The 26,748-nt window shown below is 39.9% G+C and overlaps 1 protein-coding gene across 1 annotated transcript in view; it reads right to left on the bottom strand.

The window, feature by feature from the left end:
• Positions 1 to 7,096: 7,096 nt before the first annotated feature.
• Positions 7,097 to 26,748, bottom strand: part of LOC133634881 (interferon regulatory factor 4-like) — a 20,901-nt gene continuing 1,249 nt past the window's right edge. The window contains 8 exon segments of the mRNA XM_062027534.1: positions 7,097 to 7,489; positions 7,492 to 7,588; positions 9,818 to 9,930; positions 13,635 to 14,012; positions 18,068 to 18,169; positions 18,255 to 18,393; positions 25,452 to 25,528; positions 25,885 to 26,071. Coding sequence (XP_061883518.1) covers positions 7,446 to 7,489; positions 7,492 to 7,588; positions 9,818 to 9,930; positions 13,635 to 14,012; positions 18,068 to 18,169; positions 18,255 to 18,393; positions 25,452 to 25,528; positions 25,885 to 26,071 — 1,137 coding nt within the window. The 3' untranslated portion in view covers positions 7,097 to 7,445.

Genomic DNA, 26,748 nt, shown 5'->3' with positions numbered 1-26,748 from the left:
ATTTGCAAATCATTTTCAACCCATATTCAGTTGAATATGCTACAAAGACAACATTTGATGTTCAAACTCATAAACGTTTAGTTTTTTTTGCAAATAATCATTAACTTTAAAATTTGATGCCAGCAACACGTGACAAAGAAGTTGGTAAAGGTGGCAATAAATACTGATAATGTTGAGGAATGCTCATCAAACACTTATTTGGAACATCCCACAGGTGAACAGGCAAATTGGGAAAAGGTGGGTGCCATGATTGGGTATAAAAGTAGATTCCATGAAATGCTCAGTCATTCACAAACAAGGATGGGGCGAGGGTCACCACTTTGTCAACAAATGCGTGAGCAAATTGTTGAACAGTTTAAGAAAAACCTTTCTCAACCAGCTATTGCAAGGAATTTAGGGATTTCACCATCTACGGTCTGTAATATTATCAAAGGGTTCAGAGAATCTGGAGAAGTCACTGCACTTAAGCAGCTAAGCCCGTGACCTTCGATCCCTCAGGCTGTACTGCATCAACAAACAACATCAGTGTGTAAAGGATATCACCACATGGGCTCAGGAACACTTCAGAAACCCACTGTCAGTAACTACAGTTGGTCGCTACATCTGTAAGTGCAAGTTAAAACTCTCCTATGCAAGGCGAAAACCGTTTATAAACAACACCCAGGAACGCCATCGGCTTCGCTGGGCCTGAGCTCATCTAAGGTGGACTGATACAAAGTGGAAAAGTGTTCTGTGGTCTGACGAGTCCACATTTCAAATTGTTTTTGGAAACTGTGGACGTCGTGTCCTCCGGACCAAAGAGGAAAAGAACCATCCGGATTGTTATAGGCGCAACGTTGAAAAGCCAGCATCTGTGATGGTATGGGGGTGTATTAGTGCCCAAGACATGGGTAACTTACACATCTGTGAAGGCGCCATTAATGCTGAAAGGTACATACAGGTTTTGGAGCAACATATGTTGCCATCCAAGCAACGTTACCATGGACGCCCCTGCTTATTTCAGCAAGACAATGCCAAGCCACGTGTTACATCAACGTGGCTTCATAGTAAAAGAGTGCGGGTACTAGACTGGCCTGCCTGTAGTCCAGACCTGTCTCCCATTGAAAATGTGTGGCGCATTATGAAGCCTAAAATACCACAACGGAGACCCCCGGACTGTTGAACAACTTAAGCTGTACATCAAGCAAGAATGGGAAAGAGTTCCACCTGAGAAGCTTAAAAAATGTGTCTCCTCAGTTCCCAAACGTTTACTGAGTGTTGTTAAAAGGAAAGGCCATGTAACACAGTGGTGAACATGTCCTTTCCCAACTACTTTGGCACGTGTTAAAGCCATTAAATTCTAAGTTAATTATTATTTGCAAAAAAAAAAAGAAAAGTTTATGAGTTTGAACATCAAATATATTGTCTTTGTAGTGCATTCAACTGAATATGGGTTGAAAAGGATTTGCAAATCATTGTATTCCGTTTATATTTACATCTAACACAATTTCCCAACTCATATGGAAACGGGGTTTGTACTTGTGTTGCTATTCAGACGGTAATGATTATGTGTTGATTAAGTTCCATTGGATGTAAGCTAGTGAGGAGCTCTGCACTGATTCAAAACTCTTGGACTATTTTGGCACTTCTGTATCTGGACAATAATTGCAGATCTCTTGGCATTGTTGATAAAGAAAGTGATGCTTTAAAGAAGCAAAAGGATTCCATTAAAGCTCAAAGAACGTGCGAAAGTGATCATTTGGAACAGTCTACTGCAATATGTCTAATATTGCCTATATTAATGTATCTTTGTGAGTTTTACTAGAAACATGTGCTTTTGTAAGGTTTGCAAACACAAAAAATAGCTTTTTACTCAATATGACAGTTATGTTCTTAGAATCCTGAGATAATGTAATTGAAGCAATACAAAAATTAATCAAGCATAACTCCTAAACCAAACATGCAATATGTCTAATATTGCCTGTATTAAAGTATTTTGAGTTTTACTAGAAATGTGTGATTTTGTAGGGTTTGCAAAGGCATGGACAATGTGATAGTGCCTCATGCCAGGGCACCTGATAACATCAACAGGTGACCAACTGTCTACCGTCAAAGATGATAAATGTGGAAGTCAACATGCCGACAAGACTACAAAAGTGAGCATTTGGCTAAACAACGTTGACACCAAAGAGAAAGCCTTTAAGGAAATAATAGACTTTATGATACCGTAATTTCTGGACTATAAGCCGCACCTGACTATAAGCCGCACCAGCTAAATTTAGGGGAAAATACAGATTGCTCCATATATAAGCCGCACCCGACTATAAGCCGCAGGGTTTTGATGTGTAATTAGCGTAGTATATAGGGGTTCCTGCTACCACGGAGGGGATTCTCGGGACAGAGATGACTGTTTGGGAACGCAAAGCGTCCCATTTATTAACAACAAATCTTTCAATCATTCAATCAAACTTTCACATCTTTGACATGGCGAACAGCATTCGTGCAGAGTACAAATAATACAACGGTGCAAAGTAATACAAAGTGCTCGCCTGTACGTTATCAAAATAGCCAGCCTACCGGTATATGAAAAGTCAGTCTTTAATCATTGTGTCATCGTCTTCCTCCTGCGTACTAAAACCACCGAAATCCTCTTCGTCGGTGTCGGAGAAGAACAGGCCGTAAATAAGCCGCACCCTTGTATAAGCCGCAGGGACCAGAACGAGGGGAAAAAGTAGCGGCTTATAGTCCGGAAATTACGGTATTTAAAATCATCAACAATTACAAGATGAGACTGTATTTCCATTACGTTTAGGATAACTGCATTGACAAACTAGAAGAGGCAATTCCTGAAGGAATTGCGTGTGGATGCTCCAATGCTGAAGTTGAAGTGAAATGCTGACAGAATGTAGTATGAATAGTTTGAATGTTGCAATGGTTTGAATGTTGAAGAGCTGACGCTGAACTGAAATGCTAATGAAATGTAGGATGAATGGTTTAAATGTTGAAATCGTTTAAACGCTGAAATAGTTTGAATGTTGGAATGGTTTAAATGTTTAAGTGTTTGAATTTCCAAGGAAAACTGTAATTTGGTTTGGAACTTGGGATAGTGTTAGTTTGAATGTCCAGGATGAGTGGAATGTGTTGATGTTGGAATGGTTGAAAAATGTGGTAATTGTGCAACTTGGAAAAATGTCCCATTCATTTCAATGGGAACTTCCTGGAAATTTGGGAATTTTGGGAAAAGCGGGATTTTTTAGAAAATTATTAGGAGCATGAATGAGCTGAATTGGTTGGTGTTGGAATTGTTAAAATCGGTCAAGAAATGTTGAATTAGTAACAGTTTTTAATTGAGAAATTCCTGGAATTTCGGGAAAACCGGGAATTGTTCTAGTACCTTAACCAACTTTGTTTTTGTCCTGAATATGAGTTTTTTGACGGTGGAACAGTTGAAAAATGTGAAAGGAGTAGTCAAACTTAAGAAGGGTGGAAATAGGTTACCAAAAAAGGGGAATTCCTGGAAATTTGTATTTTGTATGTCCAGGATGAGTTGAATGTGTGGAAGATGGAATGGTTTGAACCGGTTGAAGAATGTGGAAATTGTGGAAGTTTGAAAAATGGCCAATTCATTTTGAATGGGGAAAATGCTTGGAAATCCGGGAATTTTGGGGGGAATTGTTGAAGTAGAGCACACAATTCCTGAACAGGCTGAATATTTTGAAGGTGGAATGGTTTGAATCAGATGTCCTATTGATTTCAATGTGAATTTCTGAAAAAATTGGGAATTTCAGGAATTTTTTAGAAAATGGTGAAAAAAATTTAAAAAACTTGAATGACTTGAAATGCTTGGTGTTGGAATTTTTCGAATCGGTCGAGAAATGTTGAAGTAGTAACATTTTTAATTGAGAAATGATATAAAGTACCAATGATTGTCACACACACACACACACTAATACGGAATACCTGGAATTTTGGGAAAACCGGGAATTTTTTCCAGCTCAAAAAACAATTCAGTTTTTTGTCCTAAGAGGAATGTTTTGACATGGTTGAAAAATGATAATGACCTTGTCGCTAGATAAAAAGGTGGAAATAGAGCTTTGGAAAAGCAGGAATTCTGGAAAATCCTGGAATTTTTTGGAACTTGGAAAAATGACAGTTTGGATTTCCAAAATGGTGGAATGTGTTGAAGGTGAAATGGTTTGAATAGGTTGAAAAATGTGGAAATGGTTGAAAAATGGCCAATTCATTTTGAATGAGAAAAATGTCCCGGAAAACCTGGAAATGTGGGATTTTTTAGAATTTGTCAAGGGAAAGCCCGCGATTCCCGAATAGGCTGAACAGTTTGAAGTTGAAACGGTTTGAATCAGGTGAAAAATGTGGAAGGTAGAGCGCACCAAAATCCGGAGAAGAAGAAGGATAAGTTGAAAAAAGCATATGTGTGAATGTTTTGGGGCATTCACACAATTATGTCACTAGAAAATCTTGTTGTTGTTTTTTTTTTATTGTTGAGCTGTTTTGTCCAAGCAAGTACATTTGAATTATTGGTTAAACAAGACATCAAAACTTGTTTTGTTTCCAGCTTTATTAGCAAATTCAAACCAGATTGTTCAAGTTCTTGCTGAGCTGACATATTGCATATTTAGTGGCCAATCTATACAAATACTGTTTATAGTACTCAAATAGATATTTTCCAATCTATAGAATATCCAAATGATATGTGAAACATGAATGTACTGTATGCACAAAGCCTTGACACACAATCATGTGGATCCATACAGAGAACAGTTGGCCCTCTACTATACTTTTTTTGCAAGATTTATGCAAAATAAAAAAAGCTGATTGCAGAAGTTTGTAATACATTCACAGAAGCATGTGATAAGATATTTAACAGAAAATAACAATCAGTACCTAACAGTATTATGATGGCACGACTGTGGCAATGATATCACTATGTGAGAGACCCTGGACTGGTCACCAGGCACACATAGACAACAAACACACAGGCGAGTACCCACTCAAGTCACACACAAATGTTCCAAAGCAGATTCAAACCTGGATCTTCACCATGAAGAGTCTTCGATAAAAGGTAAAAGTTATGTTAAATGTTCATTTATGTCTTTTGCATTGCTTTCCACTTAGAATAATTAGTATTCTATTACCATTTTTCAGTTTTCAACAAAGCCTTTGCAGGAAAACTGAAGTACCAATGTGTATTTGTATAACATGAATGAATGTATGCCCTCACATGGCTTATTCAAGTAACCCAAATATAATAATCTGTGTCATTCCTAAAATAATAAGGAGCGGTTTGCTACCAGTACGCAGCTGCCTAAAGGGTAAAGCATTATATCAGGCCCCACATATCTTTGTGTGTTGTCAGCTAATGGTAGCACTTCGGCAAAGTTTCTCAACTAGCGTTAATGATCATTGAATATATATACAGTTATATGTATTCTATGGTAACAACAACATGACAGCAAATTGTTATTTTAGTCGCTGTGACTGCTTTTGTGTATGTGCACGCGCTCCTGAGCAAGACAGCCATGAACCTTGGACTAATTCCTCGAGCCAATGTGCAATTTCTATTCAATATGACTTAGACTTCCTTTTTTATTGTCATTCAAATTTGAACTTTACAGCACAGATAAGAACGAAATTTTGTTACATATGATTAGTAATTGTGAAAATGTTAAGCCATATAAAAATATATATATCGTCTTCAAACCACATTATTATGGTATAATGTGGGGCGAAGTAGCTCAGATAGTTAAGAAACGTGAGGATTCCTGGAATCCAGCTACTGCTATCTGAGTCACTGCTGTTGTTCCCTTGGGCGAGACACTTCACCCACCTTGCTGGTGTATGAATGTGTGTGGCAGGACTCCCTGGCAAAAGAGATTCTTAATTTCAACGGGAGTTTTCTGGGTAAATAAAGGTTTTATTAAAAAACAAATGGTAACATATACTAGCAAGTTTTTGGTTTGAAAAAACTTAGAGGCTCGAATCCTCGGATTTTGCAAGATATGATGACATGAACATAGGCCGGGCTGATAACGCATTTTACTGGACGATATATTGTTCCACAAATTATTGCCGATAAACGATATTTTCAGTATTATTTTGAGACCAATTTCAGCACTAATGTAATCATAATATATAACAATCATGCATGTAATATTTTCAAACTCAAAAAACTTGTATTTCTCTTCAGTGTGTTTTTTACCTTTGTTTTTGGAAGGTCAATAACTTTTGGTTATCCGAAATACAGTAAGTTAAGAATAAAAATTAAATCAATCTATTCGCAAAAATTGCACTTCAATAAATATTTTCCCCAGTTGACAAATCTGTGTCTGGTGGGGGGATTTGGTTTGTCCATCTTTACGGGCCGATCTTTCTCATTCGTTTTAAAGCCGAGATTTAGAGAAAAAAGATTGTAGGTGACTAACGAGGGTTCATTTAATTCTGCCATTGAACACACATGCTCAGCACAGAGTCAAACCTCTTGCACCCTGTTTGAAAGCAAGAAATGACAAACGAACAGGTGATTTATCAGTGCCGGTGTTCTGAAAAAAATGTGCTGCTTCGTAAAAAAAATGCAACCAGTTGCGTAGTCCGACGGATAAGTAACGGACAGATTTTAATAAAATGTTTGGTCCTGGAACAAGTGCTTTTGAATTGTTTTAATTATTTTTCATATACGAGCATGTGAAAATACTTATTGTTGACAATCATTCTGTCACCAGACAGTATAGACCAGGGGTCCCCAAACTACAGCCGCTTCCAAAATCAGGCCTGTGAGAAGTCCCATGTTAAATAAAAATGTTTTTTACTATTATTATTTTTTTAAACATGTCCTTTCTAATCCATTTTCTACCGCTTGTTACTCTCGGTGTCTCCTAGCCACTCAGGCAAATCATATTGTCTAAAAATGCATTTTCCCATCGATAACATGACACTGTATGCAAAGTGCGCGCTCTTTCAGTCAATTAGTATATATATATATATATATATATATATATATATATATATATATATATATATATATATATATATATATATATATATATATATATATATATATATATATATATATATATATAGTATATATATATATACAGCGTTGATGCGCATGAGTGCGCATGCTCGGTAGTGTTAGGCAGCAACTTTTTCCAGAAGTTTTTGAGTTCATTTTCATGTAGCATCGATTAATTCACTCATTGATTATCGGCCCAGGCCTAAATTCACGTGACCATTATCATCTATTTTGTTAGAGCATAGGTTGGTCTCGACCTAAAGGTTGTTTACATGGTGAGGTCTCACTGTATTTTTCCACTACAATGTTTATCACAGTGACAGTTGAAGCCACCCAAAACAAGTGTGTCCTGAGAATATCGTCATAGAATACAAATCTTTGCCTGCTCTTCTGTGAAGGCGCTTTGTTGGAAGATGCATATACTTAAGTGCTCAGGTCACTCCTGCAGGCTGTGATGCTGTGTGATGGCCCTATGGAGGTGAAGTGCTCCATAAGTCCTGAGTGCTCATAGCTGCGGTAGAAATGTCCGCTGGTTTGCTGGGAGTAGAAAAAAATCTTCCTGGCAAACATGGGCTCCACCTGTCAGAGGAGCATCACAGTTGGTGGATTATTGGAAAAGTTACATCCACTAACATATCTCCATTCCCTATCTAAAAGGAACCAGTGATAATTACACAAAGGACTATTAGAAATATGATTTTAAAGTGTTAATGTCAAAATTCCCTCAGTAACAGCGACAGCTGCTTGCTTCTGTACCTATACTTAAGTACAAAACCCAAAACCAGTGAAGTTGGCACGTTGCGTAAATCGTAAATAAAAACAGAATACAATGATTTGCAAATCATTTTCAACTTATATTCAATTGAAAGGACTGTAAAGACAAGATATTTAATGTTCGAACTGAGAAACTTTTTTTGCAAATAATCATTAACTTGGAATTTGATGGCAGCAACATGTTGCAAAATTGCCAATGTAGTTACTGACAGTGGTTTTCTGAAGTGTTCCTGAGCCCATGTGGTGATATCCTTTACACACTGATGTCGCTTTTTGATGCAGTACCGCTTGAGGGATCGAAGGTCCCGGGCATTCAATGTTGGTTTTCAGACTTGCCGCTTACGTGCAGTGATTTCTCCAGATTCTTTGAACCTTTTGATGATATTACGGATCGTAGATGGTGAAATCCCTAAATGCCTTGCAATAGCTCGTTGACAAATGTTCTTCTTAGACTGTTGGACAATTTGCTCACGCATTTGTTGACAAAGTGGTGACCCTCGCCCCATCCTTGTTTGTGAATGACTGAGCATTTCATGGAAACTGCTTTTATATCCAATCATGGCACCTACCTGTTCCCAATTAGCCTGTTCACCTGTGGGATGTTCCAAATAAGTGTTTGATGAGCATTGCTCAACTTTCTCAGTCTTTTTTGCCACTTGTGCCAGCTTTTTTTGAACACGTTGCAGGCTAATATTTTCAAATAATAAAAGTTTACCAGTTCGAACGTTAAATATCTTGTCTTTGCAGTGTATTCGATTGAATATAGGTTGAAAAGGATTTGCAAATCATTGTATTTTTGTTTTTATTTACGATTTACACAACGTGCCAACTTCACTGGTTTTGGGTTGTGTAAATATAACTGTAAGTGGGTTCGCGTTCACACTGAAAAGTACAGCAAATTGATGTGCAGAACATGCAGCCAAAATGGTGAGTGTACACCTCCATCCTCATAGTTGTCATCTTGGCTACTTAGCGGAATGGGAGAGACTAACTTGAAGTAACGGTGGCTGAGTAGCATGTAGAGGTTCAAAGTAGTGAACAGACGAAAAAGCGGTAACTTGAAATGGCTGTTCTGTTTAGTGCATGTTACATCCCGTAGTGCAGTGGTCCCCAACCTTTTTTGAACTGCTTGAAAATTTGTCCCGCGGAATGGGGGGTGGGGGGGTGTTTTTTTTTTTTGTCATAAAAAAATACAATCATGTCTGCTTACGGACTGTATCCCTGCAGACTGTATTGATCTATATTGATATATATAATGTAGGAACCAGAAATATTAATAACAGAAAGAAATAACCCTTTTGTGCGAATGAGTGTGAATGAGTATAAATGGGGGAGGGAGTTTTTTTGGGTTAGTGCACTAATTGAAAGTGTATCTTGTGTGTTTTATGTTGATTTAATAAAAATAAAAAATAAATATTTTTTGTGCACGGACCGGTACCGGGCCACAGCCCGGTGGTTGGGGACCACTGCCGTAGTTTATTGTGTGTGTGTTTAGTGTCTTTGCAGAGAGCTGACCACACCTGGGAGTGTCTGATCAGGCCAATTAGCGGAAGCTCCCTATTAGAGGCAGACAGCAAACCACAAGGAGGTCGCCCTCTACAGTGTTCAATTGTTCTTTTTGCCGTGTTTAGTAAGTAGTTTTGTCCCCAGTTTCAGTGGGGATTATTTTCTGATTACCTGATTTTCAATACTTAATTTATTTAGTCTTTATCTACAGTCCACTTATTTGTCCTTACCCTTGTATTTTTTCTTTAGTTTTTCTTCCCATGTTTACCTTTTGTTGTTCCCAATTGATGTTAACCTGTCATTGGGTCTTATCAGTGCACAACAACATTGGCAATGTACTAGCGGAAGTATTTATTTCTATCTGTTCTTACAAATCTGCATTACAGTATATTCATCAGATAACATTAATAAATATTTGTTAATGATTGAGCAGGCCAAAACACTGTTATTTTATAATCTAATATAATCTGTTAAACCTGAATACAAATTGATAAATGTAGAATTAACAATGAATTGTCTGTGAGTCACCTCAACAGTGAGCGCTGCTCGTTGTCTCTGGGGATCACAACACTCATCTCCAAAACTCAGCAGAACCTGGAAGCGAGGCAGTTGTCGGCTGTGGTGCCCGTAACCATGGATCTCTGATAGTCAGAAAAGAAACACACAGTTATTATCTTTAAGTAAAAAAAAAAATTTTAAAAAAACCCGCTGTAACGTGTAAAGGTTTGTTTAAGGAGTGACCTTTTTGGGTGACTCGAATGGAAAGTCCTGGTGACGACTCAGTTAGACCGAGGTCTACACGGTTGGGCTGTCACAGCATGTGGGTGGGGGCACTTAAGACTGTGTGTAGGAATCAAATGACTGACGCACCATAAAACACAGCTTGGAAAGTGTCTGCCACAGCTGTTAATACTAGCTGTGCCTCAGGTTATGATCATGTGACATCGTATTACGATGAAAATTAGTTTTAGATGGCAATTTCACAGAAAGTGAAAGACGATAAAGAGTCCCACTGAGTCACAGAAAGTACACTGTAAAAACTCACAATCTTACCAAATATATTTAACATTTCTAGTCAAATATATAATCAAACTTAATACACGTCACAATACCCTGAATTGGAATATTTCAGCGAAACATAAAACTTGTTTTTAGGCAATAGATCTTTAGAGGAAAAACATACTACTTTTGAGCATTAAGGCACAAAACTTCACTATTGCTGGGTTGCAATCACGTGACCTAGCGGCACTTCTAGATTTTAGCCAATGGTCTAGAGTCCCATTAGGTTACTCTTTATTTACCTGCATCCGCACAAATTTGAACATGTTTTGAAAGGATTAAAGGCAAATATATAAGCGATCATAATAAAATATTTAAAATGGGATAAAGTGGATTTATACACTCTTAAGACTTTTTTTTTTGAAAGATTTAAACCATTCATCATAACCAAGACGTTACAGCTTGTTACGACATCCCTTCCTTTGACATTCACATGAATTTTAAAGAAAAAGGCACATCGTGTTTTTACATCTGGAGGGGTCCATACAATAAGTGATCGTGACGCTAATGAGAAAAAGGATAAGTTTGTTTGCAGTTGATTTCCTTCTACAAATATTGTCATCTACAGCAGTGGTCCCCAACCTTTTTGTAGCTGCCGACCGGTCAACGCTTGAAAATTTGTCCCACGGACCGGGGGGGGATATTTTTTTTATTTTTTTTATAAAGAAATACAATCATGTGTGCTTACAGACTGTATCCCTGCAGACTGTATTGATCTATATTGATATATAATGTATATATTGTGTTTTTACTCAGTGGCCAAGTGGTTAGAGTGTCCGCCCTGAGATCGGTAGGTTGTGAGTTCAAACCCCGGCCGAGTCATACCAAAGACTATAAAAAAATGGGACCCATTACCTCCCTGCTTGGCACTCAGCATCAAGGGTTGGAATTGGGGGTTAAATCACCAAAATGATTCCCGGGCGCGGCACCGCTGCTGCCCACTGCTCCCCTCACCTCGCAGGGGGTGAACAAGGGGATGGGTCAAATGCAGAGGACAAATTTCACCACACCTAGTGTGTGTGTGACAATCATTGGTACTTTAACTTTTAACTTTAACTTTATGTTGATTTAATTTTTAAAAAAATATATATATATATATATATATATATATATATATATATATATATATATATATATATATATATATTTTTTTTTTTTTTTTTAATTTTATTTCTTGTGCGGCCCGGTACTAAATTGTCCGGTGGTTGGGGACCACTGATCTACAGTACATGTCTGCAGTTGTTTTAATGTGTGAAGTTCATATTGTGTCTCATTATTTAGCTACAGATGTCGCTGTTATTCAGCAATGTTTGCTAGCGATATTAAGTTTCAATATGCTGTTGAGCCTACAAGAAATGTATTCACCTACTTTATTAATACTACTAAGTATACTTTCTTGATGCTCACGAATAGCACCAAAGACGCTATAATGTGGTCATCCGTGTCAAAAAACATTCCTGTACAACAACAACTAAGCATTTAGTTTTTGTTATGAAAATCGACAATGAAAATACGGTGGATTAGATAGATAGATAGTACTTTATTGATTCCTTCAGGAGAGTTCCCTCAGGATTGGACCAACAATCACAATATTTATCACTCGGACTTAACATGACATTAATGTATCTGCACAACCATGTCTTCGTAGTTATATTTAGGCAGAGCAACCACAAAATAACACTAACTAATGCGATTTATTGTCCTTTTTTTACGTTTAGTTCTGCTCTCAAACACTAGTAATTAAGTAGAGAATAAACTCGATTGCATCACGGAAAGTTTCTCAAACAAATCAAATGTTCAAATAAACATTTTACGAAATGATCGCTGCAGACACAAGCACGGACCGATTGTATTCCACAAGATGATGAAAGTGATATTTTTAAGAGCCATTTCCTTCTACGCACTTTCATTTTTTCCCTGACTTTATTACCTTCATGAACCACTTTTTTCAGCACTCTATAAAAGCTTTGTCCTATCACTCTGTTTGAACAACTGGAACATTTAGGAACAGAACAGCAGTACGGCATTTTCTGCTCAACTCCACACTCAATGCTATGCTCAGGCTGGTTGACCATCATGTGAATTAAGAAGCAAAATGGATGTGACGTACTTTGCAACCCAGCAATACTGGTAAGTATAGCTAATAATACGTTTTATTGCTAATTTTAAGATCACTTTTATGTTTTTAAAGCTTAAATGTAATGTCTTATCTCAAGAAATCTTTTTTGACTTGTATCATTGGCAGATTTTTTTTTGCAAAAATAACGTGTATTTATTTAGTAATTACACGGTCATATGACCCAATACATTTTTTTAGCTACTGCACAAACCTCAAGTACATATATACACATTTGTTGTGCAATAAAAAAACGTGTGCTACGTGTAATAAATCCAATGTCCAATTGACATAGATTTGTGACAAAGAAAATGTGTGTAGTATTTAATAATATACCTCATTAATGCTCATGATTAAACTAACTAATCATCATGTTGTTTTTAGTATAAGCTGAGAGCCAATAAAAAAAAATGTGCTGGCCAAAAATGGCCCCCAGGCTACACTTGGGACCTCCTGGTTTACGGTGTGAATTATTATTTTACTTTTAGTTACCGGTAAGTAAATTTTATTGCTTGAAGCACATCATGAATAGTTTGTAGCCTCATTCCACATCTCTAAGTTTTGTCTTATCCACTTGTCTTTGTTTACGTATTTCAATGGGAAGGCTCAGTGTGACCCAACAGGTGTTTTACCGAATAAAGAGGGTCTCCAGGCTCTGGCTTCTCCTTAGCACTATTGCTGGCCATGACCAATGGTGGGTGTGCTCTGTATTTGTTTACAGACTGAACACATAATTTAAGGCACACTTCCTGCCCCTGTGTATCATGTGGGAAACCGGTACGCCTTTCTATCCAACCACAATTCAATACTAAGAAATCTGATTACAGTTTAAATACACACTAGTGTATCATGGGTGAAATCTTCCATTGTATTGATAATGGCAGAATCGCTCTAATTTAGTGTTCATTTTTATTTAAAAACATTTGAATAAACCCTGGACTATATTAACTACATGGATGATCTAGGATCAAAGTAAATAGGAGTCTTAATGAGGTGTCTGTGATGCTATGAAAATTGCTCGCCCCATGGTCCAGCAGTTTTCAAAGATTCATTTGCATCAAGTTTTTGGTTCAGTCCAGTTTTGATTGATTTTTCTCGTTTCATTGTTTCGTTAACCTGTTTATCAGCAGTGGCCAAATTGGAAGGACAACCATCCTTGTCAAGTCTCACCTGTGAGGTAATCCTGTGTGTGAAGGAGTTTACAGTTGACGTCTCGCTCAAGCTTTTTAGGCTTATCTCCATAGGGCATCAGCCCTCCCTGCCAGTACACTCTACCCTCACACAGCCGTCGAGCATATAGTCCATCTGGGGCCATCCAACATAACACCCCTTTCTCAAAGGAGGACAATGGACTTGGGGGACGCTCCTCGGCTCTCTTCTGAGCTGAGAGGGTGTCCATTGGCAAAGGCACCACATCATGGCCTCCAGGAAACACATAGTGTTTATCCTCTGGGAATCCTGGGGTGATGTGACACCCCTCTGGGCTGGAGGTGGTAACTTCCCTCACCAAAGTGTCCCGAAAATATACAGCAATATATAGGCGTGCATCTGGAAGGAGAACATGATGATAAAGATGTTAGCAAATGTTTGTTCTTCAGACATTTTTAGCACAGTTTCAATAATTCTGGTTTCTGTTCTGAAAATAGTGCAGGGCAGGGTTGCCCATTAGGTTGATCGCAAGCTACCAGTCGATCGTCAGCCAGGCATTAAAAAAAATACACCAAAAAATTACAGATCATCAATCTTCACTCTGACGTCACTTGATTGACATTCACGGCACCCAAGGATCTCGTGAGATGATGCTGGCTGCTGCGAGCTCAGTTTGAAGAAAAAACGATCAGCAGGAAGGCGAGAAACACTTTTTATTTCGACAAACGCTCGCGGCGTACTTGCTGTTAAAAGCCTGAAGACCGACCACACAGTTCCTGTCTTCACAATAAAGGTGCTGCTCCATCCTGCCTACCCTAACAAACTAAGAGTCTCAGAAACACAGCGCACACAAGCTAGCAAGCAACTGAGTTTGCCGTCAATGTATTTCTTGTAAAGGATATGAGTATGGAAGCTGGACAAATATGATGCCAAAAACCAACCACTTTCATGTGGTATTGGACAGGAAGGAGGACTTTTTTTCTCCTGCGCAGTGTAAATTAGAAAATGTGGAAGCATTACTTTGAATCCTGTCTGATTCCAAACAACGCAAATCATCAGAATCGGGTAATACACCAACTTATATAGTCTATATGTGTCAAACAAGCTTGTATTTTTATGAAACACCTTTAACATGTTGACAAAAAATGTTTGTTTCATAATTAAATATATATATATATATATATATATATATATATATATATATATATATATATATATATATATATATATATATATATATATATATATATATATATATATATATATATATATATATATATATATATATATATATATATATATATATATATATATATATACACACACACACACACAGGGTTCGTACACCTTTTCCATGGCCAAATTCAAGCACTTTTTAAGAACTTTCAAGATAAATTTTCCAGTTTCCTTCAAAAGGAGAAAACCAGTGTGACTCAATCCAGGGCCGGCCCGTGGCATAGGCCGTATAGGCAAATGCTAAGGACGCCGTCCATCAGGGGGCGCCACGCCAGTGCCACAAATGTTGGAGAAAGAAAAAAAATAAATAAATAAGTTCGTACTATTATTTCTAAATACAAAAAATAATCCCACGTTAATTAAAATGCAAAGTAAAGCTTATTTAATAGAAATATTATTTGTTACAACATTACCCCCCCCACACGGTGCGCCCCCTCCCTTCCCGTATCATGACTCTTTTTGGACGTCACCACTTAAAAAAATCAACACAGGATGCAAAACGGCCAAAACTGTCAGGTGCCCAGGGAAGAAAAAAGAGAAAAGAAGAGGAGGCGAAACGAGAAAAAGACAGAGGTAGCAGGTAGGTAACGTTAGCCTACATGAAATCATTTGTCTGTTACAGAATGGGATAGTAACCTGGCTTTTTAGCATTAAGCTAATGTTACATGATTCGGCATATGCTAATCAATAAATAGCTAGTTCTGTTTTAACGTCGGGTTAATATTGTGGAGGGGGCTAAATTGTTATGGAAAATTATAGTGTAACGTTAGGTAATTACAGTACTCCCACCTTACATTCCTCAGGGACATTTGTATTAGATCTTTTAAGCAGGTGTTTTTTGTTTACATTGTTACTGCCTTCTGGTTAGCTAATGTTTGCCCTGCAGATAATAGTCACTTTTCCACCCCTTTATATATTAGGTATAGTTGTAAGCCTAGTTGTTAAAGTGAACATCATTAATGTTAATTAAGCAATATCACATGAGAGGTAATGCGGTTTTGTAATTTGAGCACTGCTGTGATAATCATAACATAACATTCTCATATAATATGTTAATTTGCTTTCTTTAAGTAAAAAAAAAGGTCAAAGACAAAGCTATTCGGTTTCTTGTGAGTATATACACTTCCCTGCCGATGTGGGGGGGCGCCACCTAAAATCTTGCCTAGGGCGCCAGATTGGTTAGGGCCAGGCCTGACTCAATCCATAGCCTTGTTGTTTGAGGTTACCAAATGCTGTCTGTAGGAAAAATACGGAAAATCCGCTAAAACCTAAGCCTAACGTTGCATAGAAAATGAAGCAGTGTTTCTGTAGACTATTCAATGTGATTGGTGTTTGCAAACGTGTCTCCATTTGTGTTGTTTTTCAAATTTCTTGTTCTTTTTCTTACTTACAGCACTCAATGACATCGAACAGCACGTATTGATTCACACCGTATTTGTGCTTGTAAACTGCATAATGTGATATAAATTCACGCAACCTCAAAATGTCAATTTCACTCATTTATTAACAAAACTGTTCCACATTAATATAAGGATAATAAATTAAAGGAAAATATTTTGTTTGTTTCACAACACCTCAGTCACCTTTCATTAAGCATATCTAGCCTTATAACTGTGGCTATGATAAAAAATTAACAAAAAGACAAAATTTTACTTTTTTTGCTTTCATTGAGGTAGCCAGACAAGTTAAGTAGACAACAAAAACAATAGAGCAAGAAATGCATACAACCATGTTGTGTAAAAACTACAAAATCATCCATATTAACTCTGCTCTAAGTTGTAAAAAGGGTTACAAATTATACATTACATGACCTTCACAGTACAAAAAAGTCCAATAATGTAACCATTATAATGCAATTAACCAAAACGACAAAATGTAACTTATTTGCTTTAACTGAGGTAGTCAGACAAGTTAAGTAGACAACCAAAATAACGGAGCAAAAAATACATCGAACCATGTTGTATAAAAACTCAAAATCATTCACATTAACTCAGCTCCTTGTTGTGCAAAAGTTTACAAATTACCTATGACCTTCAGAGTGCAAACAAGTCCAAAAAGTGCAAATGAATTTCCTTTTTGCATACTTTGCAGCAGGCTACACGTGGATTTGGTCCACGTTTTATCCAAAGTTTGCATTTGTCATTTTCCATCCAATGTTCATTAAAACGACAAACTCTCGATGGACCGATACACCACTGTCCTCTTGGGGGCGACACAGAACGGCTCTGGCATGACAACAACCTAATGTAAGGGCTCGTGCAAAGCCAACAGATCAAGCGTGTAGCTTTCATTTTTAAGGAAACTTATTTTATTTTTTTCCATTTTATAATTAGCCTATTGAGTCAGACTGCTGAGAAATATGAACATTTCCAAGCATTTACAAGCACTTCACCAAAAATTCAAGCATTTTTCAAACCTTGAAAACACAACATGAAAATCTAAGCACTTTCAAGGTTTTTAAGCACCCGTGCGAACCCTGTATACAGTACAGGCCAAAAGTTTGGACTCACTTTCTCATTCACAACACAACTGATGGTCCCAACCCCATTGATAAAGCAAGAAATTCCACTAATCAACCCTGATAAGGCACACCTGTGAAGTGAAAACCATTTCAGGTGACTACCTCTTGAAGCTCATCGAGAGAATGCCAAGAGTGTGCAAAGCAGTAATCAGAGCAAAGGGTGGCTATTTTGAAGAAAACTAGAATATAAAACATGTTTTCATTTATTTCACCTTTTTTTGTTAAGTACATAACTCCACATGTGTTCATTTATAGTTTTGATGCCTTCAGTGACAATCTACAATGCAAATAGTCAATCAATCAATCAATCAATGTTTATTTATATAGCCCTAAATCACAAGTGTCTCAAAGGGCTGAAATAGTCATGAAAATAAAGAAAAAACATTGACTGAGAAGGTGAGTCCAAACTTTTGGCCAGTACTGTATTTATACATACAGTATATGTATGAGATATACATATATCTGTATGAAGATTAGGTAGATCACCTCGACTTGGTCATTTGAAAAGTAGCTCACCTGCTGAAAAAGTGTGGGCACCCCTGGTCCAGGGTGTCCTTTGAATATAATCCAACACAATAATGTATGCCAATCCATTTTTGTCTCCAGACCTTAGCTTTCTGTCCTAATAACTACTGACCTTAACACATTTTATGCCTTTCCGTCATTAACTATTTTTATAATAATAGTGAAGGTTTACCTGATAGTACCTCTGCTGACCTGATGCTGGCGTCCAGGCTAAATGGAGAGGGCTGTGCATCAGCAGGAGCATAGGAATAAATTGAAGCTCTAAACTGGTATCCTGCACATTTGTGGTTAGAAAAGTGATCAGGCAAAGTGTTTTCAGTGTCAGGGTGATGCTTGTTTTTTAATAGTTGGTACTGTACCGTTATCCATGGGAGGGCCCGGCAATGTCAAGCTTCTGGGAGGACAAGGGCACTGAGTGAAGGGGAGCTCTGGTAAGGAGGCTTGCTCCTGATTCAAGTCTCTCCAGCCATATTCAGGAGAAGGGATGTATTGTGGCATCTTTAGAGCAAGACACAAGCAGTTTATCACCTCATAATGAATACATTGTGTATATTTTTGTAAATATACACGTACTACAGGAAATACAAAACAGAAGAAAATACAGAGTTGGTCCCGTGTGTGCATAAACTCTTCTGCTTAGACTTTTTACAAATGTTATCGGCATTTGTGAGGTCAGAAGACAGCAATAGTTTATGATTACTGTTCGAACTTCAACTACCAGGTGTTTAAAGGGCTTGAAGCCAGGGTTCTCAAGTTCGTCTACACAACTGTTCTGCAGCCGCTGTTTTGCGCCTATACTGAGCATGTCTGGAATGTTCGTGCAAACTGGCACAGTTACGCACAAATGCGGCGAGAATGAAGGCAATGGGGCTGCAAAATCAAACTACTGAAAGAATATTCCGTCTGTGTACGTGTCAACATATTTGGATTGTCAGAAATAAAAATATCAGCCATACTGTCTATTCAGCAATGACATTTTATAATTTTATAGCTGCTGGATGACTTAAGAGGCTGATTAAAACTTATTAAATTGATTAGTTTTGGTATCTGTAGATGGTTTTTTTCCATTTAGGAGACATATTTTTCCTATAAGAAAAAAATTTTGCAATATGCATTTTCTTGCCAATAGATCATTCCAGAGGTACCATCACATTACCGCAGCGGTACCGATACCAAAATGTATTCCGATACTTTGATACTTTTCTAAATAAGGGGGACCACAAAAAAATTGCATTATTGGCTTTATTTTAACAAAAAATCTCACGAAACACAAAACGAAGAACAATTTTGTCCATAAATAAAATAGTGAACATACAAGACAACTTGTCTTTTAGTAGTAAATAAACAAACAAAGACTCCTAATTAGTCTGCTGACGCATGCATATTGTGTAATTTCTCATTCTATTATTTTGTCAAAATTATGAGGGACAAGCTGGAAAAATTAATTACTAATCTACTTGTTCATTTACTGTTAATATCTGGTTATTTTCTGTTTTAACATGTTCTATCTACACTTCGGTTAAAATATAATAATCACTTATTCTTCTGTTAATTGAATACTTTACATTAGTTTTGGATTATACCACAAATGTAGGTATCGATCCAATACCAAGTAGTTACAGGATCATACATTGGTCATATTCAAAGTCCTCATCTGTCCAGGGACGTATTTCTTGAGTTTATAAACATAATATGCATTTTTTTTAAAGGAAGAAAGATTTTGTGACGATAAAAAATATAGATCTAATCATAGTAGTATCGACTATATACGCTATTGTACTTATTATAATTACAGTGGATGTTAGGTGTAGATTCACCCATGGCATTTGATTATATTCAGGTGCGCTAGCTTTTGTTAGCGGTGACGCCGGTGAGCTATTGTATCCTCCTACGGTGTGTAGTGAAGCATGTTTAGCTATTCCTCGTCCTGCAGGGATGATACTTGTAAGAAACTCACTATATTCATCGCCATGGAGGCGAGGATTAGTGATTTAGATGGATGTACGCTGCTAGCTAGCTAGCCATATCTGAAACCACCTCTTCCTGAGGGCGTTTCAGTGTTATAACTTCACCTTTATCTTTAGTTTTTAGGTCAAAATGCATCCGTTCTCCCTTTTCTGTCTACACACTGTGTCTGCTTATAAGTACTCCGTGATTGTGTGCTGCAAAACATACTCGTCTGCTCGTAAAACCAGCAATGTCACGGCGTGACGACGCGGCGTCATGCCCGGGAACCGGTACTTTTCAAACAGAGTGTACCGTTTTTGATTCATTAGTACCGCGATACTATACTAGTACCGGTATACCGTACAACCCATCATGATCTCAATTCTTAGCAATAAAATCATGATCCACATTTTTTTGCAGAGACGTGTAGCCATAACTGGAACACAATAGAAGGCTTTTCCACCAAGCGTGACGTGTAGATCTGTCCCAAAATGTCTTATAATTCCTGTATCTGCATCTGCCCTGTGGAAGTGGGGTGTAGGGGCTTCGTGGGTTCCTCAACTGCCCGCCTACTCCGAGACATTGGATGCACAGGAGCGGGGCATCGGAAAGCCATGAAAGAGCTGGCCGAGGAGGCGGACAAAGGCAGCTTCTGGCTGTGGCTAAGGAGGAAGCATAAGAGTTGGGGGGCAAACACCTAGGACATCAGCAGGGGGTGGCAGGGAGACATCCCTGCCATCGCTCCGCCACCATGAGACGTTCTGGAGTTAAAGGAGCGAAACGTTGATGAATGGTGGTCCCCAGCTGATGACCCATTTATGCCCACAGAGGTGTTCGGTGAGGTGTCACAGCACACCTGTCAAAAGGCACTGGAGGAGGTGCGTCAGGCAGCAATGCCCAGCAGGAATTCCATCACCTGTATCTTGATATGTTCAATCTGGAAGCATCCAGGGACTACTGTGAAAGGGCAGTTGGCATCCAGGGAAGTCTGGCAGACAACCAGGAAAGACTGGATGACTGCAGGAAAGTCTGCACCGGGAGTGAAAGGCTAGTTATCTCACCCACTAGTCCTGTAAAAGGGACACCCTAAACTTACTACGAAGACGAATAAAGAAAAACAACCCAATGGCCCTCCGAGAGGCGGGGTGGAAGAAGGGCCAAATCAGACGGATTTCTTGGTAACGACTGGAACGGACAACAACAAAGAGTCTAGGATCATGAAAGATGCAGGTATGGGTGGGAGAAGGTGACCACCTTCAGAGGTTTGCGTATCCACCAGGGAAGGAAAAAGTGCAAAGAGAGAGGCCATCAGCAACATTGCACTGCAACCGCAGGTCAGACAAGAGGAACCCAAAGCCAGGTGGCAAACCACAGTGCTGAGGGATCCACCGTTGCTGATGAAAGGCAGGTGGAGGACACAGTAGGGCCCTTGGTGGACGCCAATGCCTCTGAGAGTGGCACTGACGAAGACGCACACAGAACACAGAGCAACCCCAACAACCAGGAGCAAAGCCAGAGAGCAGAGAGGAAAGAACCTGGAAGGAGGCAGCTGGTGAAATGGCCTAAAGCAAACGAAGTTGCGGTCTGGCAGAAGCTGGACAAAGACCTCAGCCTTATCCTGGAGCACTCACTGCGTGGCCAGGTGGAAACCAAGCTGAATCGCATTGGAGACATCCTGTACGACGAATGCAGAGGCAGATTTGGAGTAGCCGCTGAAAAGCGGAAATCTGGCCTAATGCAGAAAGGAAGAAGAGAGAGAGAAATCGAGCAGTTGGTGAAGAGGCGGCGTCAACTCTGGAAACAGTGGAGGAAGGCAAGCAAGGAGGAGAAGGAGGGTCTGAAGCCACTGTGGGATGAGGTGAGAAAAGATCTCGCCGGCCTACGGAGGGCTGAGCTCATTCGCAAACGCAGAAGGTGGAAGGAGAAAGAGAGAAGTAACTTTTTCAAAAATCCCTTCAAGCATGCGAGACAGCTGCTAGAGGACAAGAGAAGCGGAAAGCTGGATATTACCAAATCTGAGCTGGAGAATCACATCAAGGAACAGTACAGTGACCCAGCAAAGTCAACTCCGCTGGGATCCCCTGGTTTTGTTCCTCGCCCAACTCCCCCAGCCTTCCTCTTTAATGCTGTTCTCCCCAAACTCAGCGAGGTGGCAGAGGTCGTACGAAAAGCAAGAGCTGCCTCAGCCCCAGGCCCCAATGGGATACCATACAAGCTGTATAAGTACTGCCCAGGGGTCCTGAGACATCTCTGGAACCTGCTGAGAGTGGCCTGGAAAAAACAAGTCATCCCTTCAGCGTGGCAAAGAGCGGTCACAGTTTTCATCCCAAAGGAGCAGAACTCCAGTACAATCAGCCAGTTCAGGAGCATCGCCCTCCTAAATGTCGAAGGGAAGATGTTCTTCTCCATCCTGGCCAAAAGGTTGACCAGCTACCTCACAAGCAACGGGTACATTGACACCAGCTGCCAGAAGGCAGGCGTGCCAGGCTTCCCAGGCTTTGTGGAACACTCAGCAGTAATATGGGAGCAGATCCAAAGGGCGAAGAGAGAGAGAGGTGACCTGCATGTCGTGTGGCTGGACCTTGCCAACGCATACGGGTCTGTGCCCCACCAACTCATCGAGTTCGCCCTGGACTTCTTCCACGTACCAGTCTGCATCAGAGCCCTGGTTGCCAAGTACTTTGGAGACCTCCAGATGTGCTGCACTCATCAGGACTTCACAACAGGCTGGCAACAGCTGGAAGTAGGCATCGCCATGGGATGTTCAATCTCTCCCATCCTGTTCGTTGCAGCCTTCGAGATCATCCTCATAGGGGCTAGGAAGATGGTCGGAGGAGTGAAACTGCCTTCAGGACAGAGGCTACCAGCAGTGAGAGGCTACAAGGATGATATCACCACCATACTTCAGACAGCAGCATGTACAACAAGACTGCTGAAGAGGATCAACGAGCTTGTGGGCTGGGCGAGGATGAAGATCAAACCCCCCAAATCACGCAGTCTGTCTATCAGGAAAGGAGTCAGAAGTGACAACACCATCTTTGTCGCAGGCGGTGAGAACATTCCATTGCTGGCAGATCAACCTGTTCGTAGCCTGGGTCGCACCTACACAGCAGAGCTCTCTGACAGGCAGATGGGGGAAACGGTGAGGAAGCAGCTCGCAGATGGCCTGGCCAAGATCAATCAAAGCCAACTCCCTGGGAAGTACAAAGTATGGTGCTACCAGTTCATACTGTACCAAAGGGTGATGTGGCCACTGAAAATGAGCGAAATCCCCTCCTCAGTGGTAAGCAAGATGGACGGGGTGGCAAACTCGTTCATCAGAAAGTGGCTGGGACTACCAAGGTGCCTCTCAGACGTAGGCCTCTTTGGTAGGAACGCTCTTCAACTACCACTGCGATCCATCAGCCTGGGATACAAGCAAGAGAAGGCTCGGCTGGTGCTGGAGCTGAGGGAATCCACTGACCAGCTGGTGAGAGCAGCGGGCACCCAGATAAGAACAGGAAGAAAGTGGAAAGCCCAAGAAGAGGTCGACACGGCGATCTGCAGGCTGAAGCACCGTGAAGTGGTCGGCAGAGTTCAGGAAGGTCGAGCAGACCTTGGGAGGGGCGAGGCTCCCTTGTTCTGGTCAAAGGCTTCCAAAGAAGACCGGAGAGCCATGGTGGTGGCAGAAGTTGCAAGAAATGAGCAGGAACGCCTAAACATCAAAGCAGTGTCCAAGGGCCAGCAAGGTCGTTGGACATTGTGGGAAGGTCTCACAGACAGGACGGTGTCATGGTCTGACCTGTGGAAGATCCCCCAAGCCAGGCTCAGCTTCCTGATCAGAGCAACGTACGACACCTTGCCTTGTCCCCGAAACCTCCACCAATGGTTTGGTGCCGAGGAGACCTGTCCCCTCTGCAACACCATCAACGCAAGCCTCCAGCACATCCTGTCGGGCTGCTCGGCAGCGTTGTCGCAAGGCCGCTACAGATGGCGACACGACCAAGTCTTGAAAAAGTTGGCAGAGGTGTCAGAGACCTGCAGAAAGGAGGCAAATAGCAGACCTTCCGCTCCAGCCAGACATCTCATCCAATTCGCGAGGGCTGGGGATGGTGCCAAACACCCCCACCAGAGAGCTACAGCGAGACTCCTCTCACCAGGAAATGAGTAGAGCATGAGGGTCGACCTGGGGAAGCAGCTCCAGTTCCCCAGGGAGATCGTCGAAACATTGCTACGGCCAGACCTGGTCTTCTGGTCAGAGGCTTGCAGGACGGTTCTTATGGTCGAGCTCACTGTCCCATGGGAGGGGGGGTTGGAGGCTGCTTATGAGCGGAAGCGAGCCAAGTACTCTGACCTGGCAGCAGAGTGCAGGGAGGCTGGCTGGAAAGCCGTCATCTGCCCTGTGGAAGTGGGGTGTAGGGGCTTCGTGGGTTCCTCAACTGCCCGCCTACTCCGAGACATTGGATGCACAGGAGCGGGGCATCGGAAAGCCATGAAAGAGCTGGCCGAGGAGGCGGACAAAGGCAGCTTCTGGCTGTGGCTAAGGAGGAAGCATAAGAGTTGGGGGGCAAACACCTAGGACATCAGCAGGGGGTGGCAGGGAGACATCCCTGCCATCGCTCCGCCACCATGAGACGTTCTGGGGTTAAAGGAGCGAAACGTTGATGAATGGTGGTCCCCAGCTGATGACCCGTTTATGCCCACAGAGGTGTTCGGTGAGGTGTCACAGCACACCTGTCAAAAGGCACTGGAGGAGGTGCGTCAGGCAGCTATGCCCAGCAGGAATTCCATCACCTGTATCTTGATATATCGTTAATTGATTTATTAATTGAATATCATGTGCGTCACAATACTTATGTTTATCCAGATTAGCCTGGATAATTATTTGTCATTTCTGTGCTTGGTGTTATATTGATTTGGTTGCATGGTCTAGTAAACATGTTAAGGACCTCAGAGATTATACAGATGTGAAAAAATGTACAGGTAAAACAGTTCTTCTCAAATAGTGAGGCAGGAGCTTCTGACCCCGAGGAAAATACCTTGTCAGTATCATATTTTAAAACCCACTTTGAAAAGCTGTGCACTACAAAATGTGCTCATTGTGACTATAAATCCTGGCTTCTGCATTTTCATTTAAAAAAAATATTGTTGAAATTATTTTTGTTTTGTAGGTTAGTGTTTTATATATTGTGCTCCTGAGTTAATCTAAGTGTATTATTATTATATGGTTTATTTTATTTTTTCAGTATCAAATCAGTCCAAAAATTGTTATAGTTTAAATACGGATTTAGTTTTGTTTTGAATGCCAGGCTAATTGATGCACTTTAACCTTTCCTGTTACAGACTAAAAAACAATGTTGTTTTCTTTCCTTTAATGTTATTAAGGATACAATGTTATGCATAGGTGAAGTTAAAATAATTTTAGAAACAAAATATACCATCTATAGTTGCAGCGGAGAGTGTTGGGGGGGAAGGTGGTTTTCTCCCTCCTTGGGGGATGTAACAAAATATTTCAAAAGCAATGAGGACCGGTGACAAATGCAGCCTAATCTGAGACCTTTGGTGTTCCATAGATCAAGCATTAATTAATAAGACAGTATGTGCTTTCTTATCAAGAGCAAGAGATTTACCTGAGTCTGCAGGGGAGGGTAAGCAGGGTGCAAAGGATACCTCATCGGACTCAGAGGACCATCCTCTTCTCTGGTCCCTAAAAGTTACACAGAGTGATGGTTTTTTTCAAGCAACCTTCATCATACGCCTACATCAGATTTGTCCAGAAAAAAATTAATGGGGGGGGGTGGCACTTTGATAAAAAAAAGACTAAAATCACTCTTATGTAGGTCAATATATGCTAAGTTATGTGGACAAAGCGAATTAGTGCTATATTCGACAATATATCTCACTAATAATATTTTATTGCCGCGAGGGCAATAAATACAATTGCACACTATGAACATTCCTGACTTACATGCTAAATAATATACAGTAGATACACATAATTACTAAATAATGCCAATTATAAGGAAATAGAAAATATAACATTATTTAACAAGTGGGACTTACTTTTCTTGGCCCCTTCTGGGATGATGTGGTATACTTTGTAGGGGTCTGAGATGTCCAGCTGGCTGCGCTCCACAAGCTCCTCAAAGTCATTGCTCTTGTTGAGCGCGCAGCGTAGACGTGTCTTCCAAGTCGGCGGGTCTGGCTTATCGATTCCCTCATGATATTTGCCTTTAAACAGCGCCCAGGCCTACAGGGACATCACCTTTAAACATGACTCTAAACATGACTCAACCAGCTCTCACTACTGCACTGCACAGCCGAAAAAACAGGCACAGGAGTCAATATCCCTATAGTATATAATCAATACTAATGTACCTCATAAGACTGCAAGCTAACAGTATAGTATTTCCTATTATTTGTATTTCATCAAAAAAGAAAGATTATATTTTTATGACTGTAATAAGCTTTTCTTTATTACAAAAATTAAGATTTGAAATGATTCCTTAACGTGCATGGCCAGTACAAACATGCAAGTGGTTAGAAATTCAACATAAATTCCACATTTTAAACCCCAAAATTATTGAAGCATATGGTTGTTATTGTAAAATAGTATATGTACTGTACAGTTTTAAATAATTAACAATGGACTTATAACAACTCAAATATATACCTTATTCTACTAAATATTCGAACTAATATAAAACTTCACATTGTTCCATTGCAGTAGAAGTGTGGCCCTGGAGTCACGTTCTTTTATTGGTTTGTGCACATTAAAAAAATAAAATTAAACAATAAAACTAAACAACAGCTATACAATTTTAATGAACAAAAAAAGGCACAATAACGACAAAAAAAGCCTTGTCACCTATAAAAAGCTGACGTGAAGGCTTTTTGTTGTTTGAACATATAAATAAAGTCTAGTAC

This window comes from Entelurus aequoreus, linkage group LG19, assembly GCF_033978785.1.
Source record: "Entelurus aequoreus isolate RoL-2023_Sb linkage group LG19, RoL_Eaeq_v1.1, whole genome shotgun sequence".
NCBI classification, from domain to species: Eukaryota; Metazoa; Chordata; class Actinopteri; order Syngnathiformes; family Syngnathidae; genus Entelurus; species Entelurus aequoreus.
The sequence above is the reverse complement of the archived record's forward strand: the minus strand, read 5'-3'. Positions and strand labels throughout refer to the sequence as shown.